At 47.6% G+C, this 9,483-nt stretch overlaps 1 protein-coding gene across 2 annotated transcripts; it reads left to right on the forward strand.

The window, feature by feature from the left end:
* Positions 1-96: 96 nt before the first annotated feature.
* Positions 97-5,961, forward strand: DKKL1 (dickkopf like acrosomal protein 1). 2 transcript variants are annotated; one of them, XM_016206067.2, is made up of 5 exons: positions 97-249; positions 518-692; positions 1,174-1,314; positions 1,437-1,529; positions 5,244-5,961. In XM_016206067.2, the coding sequence occupies exons 2-5, from the start codon at positions 537-539 to the stop codon at positions 5,553-5,555; spliced, it is 702 nt and encodes a 233-aa protein (XP_016061553.2). In that variant the 5' UTR covers positions 97-249; positions 518-536; the 3' UTR covers positions 5,556-5,961. The 2 variants fall into 2 exon arrangements, with proteins under 2 accessions (XP_016061553.2, XP_016061551.2); XM_016206065.2 differs by having other exon boundaries at positions 102-263.
* Positions 5,962-9,483: the final 3,522 nt, after the last annotated feature.

The following is a 9,483-nucleotide window of genomic DNA, read 5'->3' on the forward strand; positions in this document are numbered from 1 at the left end:
CAAGGGGCGTGGCTAACAGAATAGAGGCGTGACTAACCAATAGAGGGCCGGGCTAGTGGGTGAGGTCACATGTGGGGGGCGTGACCAGGCCTTAAGGGGCGCGGCTGGGGCTCGTGAAGCTCATTCAACGCTCCAGGTATCCCGCTCGAGCTCGAGACCAGAACTGTTTGGATTTAACAGTCCTTGGACGGCCCAAGTCTGAGAGTCTGGTGACCGGACTGTGGTCTACTATAAAGGCGGGCCCGGGAGGTGAGAAGGAGAAGGTGAGACGTGAGATCTGGGGATGAATGTGAGGGAAGGAGAGGAATGAGATCCGGGTATGAGGCAGAGCCCAGAAGAGTCGGGCCTGGGAGGACCCGCGGAGCCTGACGAGATGGAGGGGGTGGGAGCAGAAGAAAAAGGGAGGGGGGGAAATGGGATTGGGGGGGGTTGCTTGAACAAGGGGTAAAACCTGGGCAAGGGATAGGAAAAGCATGATTGTCTTGGGTGGGGGTTCTCACCCTTACCGATGCCACAGCCTTCTGGGCCGCCCCACGATGTGGCACGCGCTGGTTCTGCTGCTGCTGCTCCCCTCTGCCTGGGTGCCACCCTCCACTGCAGCCCCGATCCGCGATGCTGACGCCCAGGAAAGCTCCTCGGGTTTCCTAGGCCTCCAGAGACTACTACAAGGCTTCACCCGGCTTTTCCTGAAAGTGAGCGATGGCAGGGGTTGGGGAGACAAGGTTCCAGAGAAAGAGGGACAGGGACAGATGAAGTCTGAGGGATGGAAGGGGTTCAGGGAGACAATGGAAGATGTGTCGCGGCCAGGCAGAAGGACAGGCAGGAAGAGAGGGATTCTAAGGGGCAGAGAGCAACAGGGAGACTGAGAGATAGAAAGGGGGAGGGAAACAGGCAGAGGGAGATGGGACAGAGACAAGAGACTCAAGGGTGGGATAGAACAAAGATAGTAGGACATGAGGGGCAAGAATAGGAAGGTAATGGGGCAGAGAATAGAGGCAGAAGAGATGGGGGATGGCAGCAGGAGGTGACTAATTAGGTCCTAAGGGTCAGAAGACAGAGAGGGAAGGGGGATGAAAGGAACTTGGCAAGGCCTGGGGGACATCCTGGCAGAGCTGCAGATGTACTGAGGAGTCCTGAGGTCCAACAGCTCACTTGTCCCTCCTCTGACCCCAGGATGACCTGCTACGGGGCATGGACAGCTTCTTCTCTGCCCCCATGGACTTCCGGGGCCTCCCTAGGAACTACCACCAAGAAGAGAACCAGGAGGGACAGCTGGGGAACAACACTCTTGCCAGCCACCTCCAGATTGACAAGGTGCTTATGCCGGGAAGTACCTCCTGGAGTCTCCCTCGGATCCCTCATGCTGCAGTATCTGCGGGGAGGAGGAAAGAGGAGGAAAGGAGTTTTGCTCTCACTCTCTCCTCCTGTCTTCACAGGTGACTGACAACAAGACAGGAGAGGTGTTGATCTCTGAGAAGGTGGTGGCATCCATTGAGCCAGGAGATGGGAGCTTGGAGAGTGACTGGAAGGTTAGAACATGCCCCCACCCCCCACCCCCCGACCCTCACCCTCACAAAGTTTTGTCATCTGTCAAAAGGGACTAGCCAGCTCTTAGTAATGAGATCTATGACCTCAGAGTACATCTCCACTCTTGTAGTAAGTTCCAGAGGGTTTTGTAAACCAAGAAGTGCTTTTAATTCCAGGTGCCTGGTAATCTTCTCCCTCACAAACCTTAAAGTGTGTTTTTATCTCAAAGTACTCTGCAAACCTTTAAGTATTTTTTAATCTAAAGTGGTAAACCTCTCCCTTGTAAAAACTTCAAAATGTGATTTTTAATTCCAAAGTGCTTTATGAACCCTAAACACTTTATGTATCTCACCTTTGTAAACCTTTGAATGATTCTAACCCCAAAAGACTTTTTTGTTTTTAATATGTTTTTATTGATTTCAGAGAGGAGGGAGAGGGAGAGGGAGATAGAAACATCGATGATGAGAGAGAGTCATTGAAAGGCTGCCTCCTGCACTCGAGCCCGAAACCTAGGCATGTGCCCCAGCCGTCATAGGTCTTGATGCTCCACCACTGAGCCACTCCAGCCAGGCAGGACTTATTTCTTTTAGCCTAAAAGTTTTAAGAACCTCTGAATGCTTGGCAAATCCATATGGTTCTCTCTCTCACACACACAGAGGTTTTTATTTCAAAAATTTCAAATTTACAGAAAAGTTGGGGGAAAATGGTACAATAACTATATCTGTGTTCCTTTTACCATAGAGCAGGGTTTCTCAACATTGGCACCATCGTTATTTTGGGGTGGATACTCTTTGTTTTATCCATGCATGGGGCCATCCTGTTCACTGTCAAATGTTTAGCAGCAACCTTGCCTCTGCCCACTAGATGGAAGCACCACCCCCACCCCAAACAATTGTGACAACCAAAAATGTCTCCAGATTTTGGTTGAGAACCACTGGCTTAGATTCACCACTTGCTAACATTTTATTACCACATTTACTTTATTTTCACTTTTGTATTTTTGAACCATATGACAATAAATTATTGACATCATGACACTTCACCCCGAACCCCTTCAGCAGATCTCCTAAGAATAATGCATTCTTCTACATGACCACAGAACCATTTTCACACCCAAGATATTTAATGTTGATGTCAAACTGTTGTCTTCATATTAATTTGCCATGGCTGCCATCACAAAGTACCACAGATTGGGTGGCTTAAATAACAAATGTATTGTCTCATGGTTCTGAAGGCTAGGTGTTCAAGATCAAGGTTGGGTCCTTCTGAGGGCTGTGAGAGGGTCTCTTCCATGCCCCTCTCCTACCTTCTCCTGGTTTGATGGCAGTGTTTGTCAATCCTTGGTGTGTAGATGCATTACACCCATCTCTGCCTCATCTTCATATGACGTTCTCCCTGTCTGCATGTCTATGTCTAAATTTCCCCTTTGCATAAGGACACCAGCCAGAACAGATTAGAGCCCAACATAATGACCTCATTCTAACTAACTAAATCTGCAATAACTCTATTTTCAAATAAGATCACATTTTGAGGTCCTGGGGGCATGAACTTCAACATATAAATTGGGAGGGAGCACAGTTCAGCCTACAGGACCTCAACTTACTAAAATGCAGACTGATTCATTAGCACTAGGTGGGTGGGGTGGGGCAGGGCCCACTAATTTGCATGTCTCACAAGCTCCCAGATGATGCTAGTGACACTAGTCCACAGCCCACACTCTGAGTAGCAAGGACCAAACAGACATCAGTCCATATTCAAATGTCCCCACTGCTGTCTATAAGAGCTGATTTGATTTTGGACCAGGATTTAGTCAAGGACCACACATTGCAGCTAATTTTCTGGGCCTGGAGCTGAAACGCAACTGAGTCCTAGAGGTTATCTCTAGTTTGACCAAAACTCTCTTAAGATTATTTAATGGTGGCCAGAACCTCATTGTCCTGAGGCCTTAATGCTTAAGGAAGTGGTCATGCAAGGACTTGTATAAGAGTCATATGAGGCTCTTCTCTGCCCCCTTGTTCCTTAGAGGAGGTCTACCACATGACTAGCAACCTGCCAGAGAAATAAAGATCAGAGGAGAGTCTGAACTGCATGACCATCAATATGCTAGGAGAGGACAGGTCACCCTGGGGGCCAGGTCCCACCCTCTGATACTTGTTACCCCAGTTTTGTCCATTGCTAGGCACACCTGGGGCTTCCCTCCCTGGTGACCTTCTGTACGTGGCCTATTGTTCCTACTGTGCTCATGTCTGTCTAACTGCCTACTACATTTCCCCCTCAAGGATTCTTGGCTCTGAATTCTTTAAGGGAAAGGGGCATAGGGTCTCTTCTGTAGCTGCTTTGTACTGAATAGGGGTAGAGTTTTCCTTCAGAGCCAAGTGGTCCTTGCTCTCTGTCAGAGGGACGATGGGGCCTGGGTACAGAAGGAGGTTTTGATGGTGTCTAGAGTTGGCAAGGGACAGTATTCCCAGAGTGCTAGTAGGATTTGTAATCAGGTGGAGACAAATTGTGTTATCAATCTTAATATTATTGGGGCTAAAGCTAGAATGACAAGACTCATGACAAATGGTCTTATGAAAGGGTGCATCCAAGCAAGGACATCAGGGGCCCCTGGCTAGTGAGCCTTGATTTTGGACATTGTTTGCCTTGCCAAAGGATGGGAGAAAAATGAAACATTAGTTTGGAGGGTTGTAGCCAGGTATTTAAGAAAACTAGAAAAATTCAGGATCCAGTTCAGTTTATAGGTAGAAAAATAAAACTTTGAGGACAATTAACTGAACTAGAGTCTAATATCTACAACAGTGTATTATAGATTTTATGGAAATATAATTTCTCTCCCTAAAATCACCCTCATTTTTATCAAAGAGCCAAATTAAGACCAATTTATTTACTGCATTAAGTCTAGTTTCAATTCGGCCTGATTATTTGCATAAACACAAGAATACTAATTGATCATATAGACTCTTTTAAATATGTTTTGCTGGAATTTCATAAGGAATCTCCAGATTGAGCTTTAATTTGCCTCTTGGGTCAAGAAGCCAAGTCACATAGTCACCATCAGTCTTTGCCTACAATATCTATCTGTCCGGGTGAATTCCTCAAGTTCTTGAAATCCCTCAAAATGTCTTAAGGTTCTATCTTTGTTCCTTACCTGGAAAGACTGCCATGAACCATATAAATAATAAGCAAGGTACCAGGCTGTTTTTCTAAGGGGCTTTTGTCAGCTTTCAACTTCAATCCTAATTCCTTAAAGCTTTTCTGATAACAACCAGAGTCTAGGTATGTCCCTCTTAATCATGACTTTCCAGTTAAAGTCTTGGCTAATATTTTATAAAAAAACAAAACAAAAAAACACTTTGCAATTGTGGTCATGATTCTTTAGTAATGCCAAGAGCTTTTCATCTCAAAGTGCTCTATACATTTCAAGCTGCTTTCCAAACCTCACAGTATGTTTAATTCTAAAGTGTTTTGTAATCCCAACACACATTTTAAACCCCAAAGTGCTTTTGAAACCTCCAAAGTGTGTTTTCAATCCCAAAGTAGTCTATAAACTTCCAAGTATTTTTAATCCAAAAGTGCTCATAAACCCAAGTGCTTTGTAAACTGCTAAGTGAGTTTTTAACTCCCAAAGCAGCTTGTAGCTGGCAAATGAGTGGGGTCTGAGAGTCCTGGGGTTGTCATTTGGAGCTTGAGATGGTCTCCTTGTCCCTCCTCCCCAGGTACCCAAGATAGAGGAGAAGGAGGCCCTGTTGCCCATCCCAAAGGTCATGGACAGCTTCCACCCGGAACCCCATCCCCGAGTGGCCTTTTGGATTATGAAGCTACCACGGCGAAGGTCCCACCAGAATGCCCAGGAAGGCAACCGTTATCTCAGCGAGAAGGAACACCGCCTGCAGGCCATCCGAGAAGGGCTCCTGGAGGGGACCCGAGAAGAGGCCCTGCAAAAAGGGACCCAGGGTTCGGCCCACTTCAGGCTGCCTGCCCGCAAAACACACTTCCTGTACATTCTCAGGCCCTCCCAGCAGCTTTAAGGGTGGGGACGGGAACATCTGTATGTACCCCCCACCAGACCTCACCCCAAGGTCCTTATGGAAATAAAGTTCTTACATCTAACAGCACTATCTCCTTTTAGAATATGTCCCCAAGTCTCAGCCAATCAGGCCATGGCAAGTCCCAACAATAAAAAGCTAACTAGGCAGTCATAAAATATTTGGAAATGAAGAAATATACCACTGAAATAATGCACAGGTCAAATTAGTAAACAATAATAATGAAAATGTGACATGAACTAATGGAGTGTAGATCAAGAAGTTAGGCCCAGCTGGTGTGGCTCAGTGGCTGAGTGCCAACCCATGCACCAAGAAGTCACTGGTTCAATTCCCGGTCAGGGCACATGCCAGGGCATATGCCCAGGTTTGGGGCTAGATCCCTGGCAGGGGTTTGTGTAGAAGTCAGCCGATCAATCAATGTTGATGTTTCTTGTCAATGTTTCTCCCTCTCCCTCTCGCTCTAAAATCAATAAAAACATATTTTTAAAAAGTTTTCAGAAAGCAAATTATGGCCTTAAATGTATATATTAGAAAAGAGGCTAAATAATCTAAAAATATCACTGATCTAAGCACTCATCTTAGAAAGCTATAAAAATTTAATTGAGCTATAACTTAAGATTTATCACTATATGTTACCACTATACTATAAGAATTTTTTTAATTTTTTAGGTGTTATAAAATTACCCAGACCTCGAAAAAGGAAGGAACAAGAAATACTGAAGGAATATAAACTGAAAGAATGAAATTATACTAATAAAGCGAATGGGATCTACCACTTGCCAGCCTGTGCCAACAAAACACTTGGCAAACATTTTTATTGAACTCCCATAAGACCCCAAGAGGTGGTTACTACTTGTCCTCATTTTAGAGAAAGAGGTGAAGTCATCAAAGCCTCACAACAATGGCACTAGGTTTGTCCGATTCCATATCCCTTTTAACCACTCACCACATCACCTGCCAAGCAGGTTGTTTCCCAGGCCTTACAACAAGCCATCAACTAATAGCCAAAATAATAACTGTTAAACAATGATTGCCACCTTAAGTCCTCAAGGCAACCTAAGAAGCAATTATCATTTCTGGGAGGAAAACAGGCTGAGAGAGAGCAGCCATTGTGCCAAGGTTATAGCTATGAAGTGATGGAGTCAAAATTCAAACCTAAGAATATCTGACTCCAGGCCCACAACCTCACCATTCTACACTGCCCAGCACTTAAGAGGCAGGGATTCGGTCCATTCACTCACTCAGCTTTTTTTTAAGGGCTCAGCTGGGGCCAGGCTGTTCTAGCCCGCAAGCAGGCTCCTACTACAATAGCTCACATCCCTGCTGGGGTGACAGACAGACAACGCAAATACAGAACGTGTCACGTTTTAAGACACGTGATGAGGACCACTAAAAAGTGGATAGTATGAGAACTTCCATCTGTAATTGACTGTGAGCAAGTAGTTGTGATAACTCACTAGTTTCGGACCAGCTCTAAGTGGGTAATATGAGCTGGCAGAGAGGTTGAGTGGTTGGGACATCTTTTTCCCAAATCCCCCTTCTTGGGAGTCAATTTTGGATGTAATTTTCTGTCTCTCTTGAGTCTAGCAGGAAAAGCTGAGAATATTTTGTCCGCATTCTCTTCTAAAGGAGGGAATGGAACAGTTTGGGGAAGAATCCTTCAGGGATCTATTAATACGTTGGGACTGGAGCCACAAAAGGGCGCAGGAGTCGTGAGGCTGGGACGTTATTGTGACGGTGACAGGCAGCCTGTTGCGAAACAGAGGGCAGAAAGGCCACGGCTTGGTAGCTAGTAAGTGGGAATAAACAAGGAGATTCTGAGCCCAGCCCTCCCTTGCTTGGGCCTATTTCGCTGAAGCTTGGTGACGCGGATAAGACCCCAGCGCAGAGCACGGAGCCTCCTGCCCCTTCCCCCACCAGCGATAGTCCCTCCTGCCTTCAGCGACTCGGCCGACGGGCGTGCGCACGCGCCGCTGGGCTGGGCGTGCGCCAGAGCAGCCCTACGCATGCGCAGCCTCCCTGTGGCAGGTAACCGACGAGACTCGAGAGCACTTTCCCCCTGTTGTGCGCCTGCGTCGGGGGAGGAGCCCAACAAGGCGGGGTTTAGACGCCGCGCGTGCGCGCTCGGTCCCGCCCCCCGCTTTCTTCGCTTTTCGGGCGGGAATAGCGTACGCGCACCTCCACCGGAGGCGACTGCTGGTCGTCGTTCGTCGTTCGTCGTTCGTCGTTCGTCGTTCGTGGCCCTCGCCTGTGTCCCCGGAGTAGGTCGTGACCTCAGGTGCGCCTTGGCAGCGCGAGGTAGCCCAGTTAGAGCCCCTCCCGAAATCCTGACAAACTCCCAAGTCGTAGGACGGAGCCCCGGTGTCAGGGCCTCTTCCATATCTCGTTAAAGGCCTTTTTGAAATCCTGACCAAATCCCCTGAGAAATCCTGAAAGGAACCCACCAGGGAATCTTATAGATGACCCCTGAAATCTTGTCAGAATCTTTTAGAAACTCTCTCAGACTTCTTCAGAGCCGGTCAGAGACCCCATTCCTCTCCCCAAATCCTAAAAGAGAACCCCCGAAAGCCTGTCCGATCCCCAGAAATCTTGTCAAACCCACCAAGAATCCTGTCAGATTCCCCTCCCAAATATCAGAGAGCTCTGAAAATAACACCCCATAGAAATCCAGTCAGAGATACCTCAGAAATCCAGTCAGATAACCCAGAAATCCAATAAGATACCTCAGATCACCAGAGACTCTGCAGAAATCCAGTCAGAGAAACCCCAGAAATCCAGAGACCCCACAGAAATTCAGTCAGAGATACCTCAAAAGCCAGTTAGATACCACAGAAATTCAGTTAGAGATACCCCAGAAATCCAGAAACCCCCACAGAAATCCAGTCAGAGAAACCCCAGAAATCCAGTCAGAAATACCCCAGAAATCCAGTCAGAGAAATTCCAGAAATCCAGTGACCCCCCCCAAGAGTTCCAATCAGAGATACCCCAGAAATCCAGACCCCCTTAAAATTCCCAGAATTCCTCCCTGAGTTCTACTGCTTGAGATTCTTTTCTCCAAAGACCCTTGAGTCTGGCCAGAGCCTCCTTTGGTCCCTCACTAGGAGTTTGTTCCCTCAACCCTGTCAGAAGCTCCCTGTGCCTGTCAACACCCTTGCAGGCACCTTCCCCACTCAGGTTCCAGGGCCATTGCTCCCCATCTGCTCCCTCCAGCGTCATCCAAACCCTGGAAGGATCTCTCCTCAAAGATGGCTTTTTCTAGGAATTCTAAAAACCACCAAGAAGTGTGCACGGCACAGCTGTGAACCCCATCTGGTGCCAGGGAAGGCAGGGTGCGGGGAGTTTTTGTTGAGATGGAGCTAGGCAGGTGGGATGAGAACAGACAGGCCCCAGAGGACCCTGCATTGACCATTTGTTTGCCCCAGTGTGCTAGTCCAGCGTGATGGGCACTACTATCCAGTGTAATCATTAATAGCATCCCTTTCGCTCTTGAAAGTGTCCTGGAGTTGGGATAAGAAGTCGTAAGATCAACCTGATTATAATGTAGGCAGGACATGGCATTTTCGGGGCACAGAAGAGGGAGACCCTGACTGCTCCAGGGACTCAGGGCAGGGCAGAGGCCATAGGTGGGAATGTTGCTGCACTGTGGCCTAGGCCTGGGAGGAACATGGGAAGATGCTAAGCTCCCATGGTTGTGAGGAGGGTGAGGGGCCTGGAGGTGGGCCAATGAAGAGAAAAGTGACAAAAACCGGCAAGAAGTTGCAGGGACCACTCTACAACACCAACCAGAGGGGCTAAGACTTAGTTCCTGCAGGCACTAGGGAGCCATGAGAGGGCTAGGATTAGGGGAGAGATGGGGTCAAACTCGAGTGGGATACCAGCAATTCAAAAACAGGCTGATATGGCAGGGATG

This window comes from Miniopterus natalensis, chromosome 18 (genome assembly GCF_054644295.1).
Source record: "Miniopterus natalensis isolate mMinNat1 chromosome 18, mMinNat1.hap1, whole genome shotgun sequence".
Taxonomy (NCBI): Eukaryota; Metazoa; Chordata; class Mammalia; order Chiroptera; family Miniopteridae; genus Miniopterus; species Miniopterus natalensis.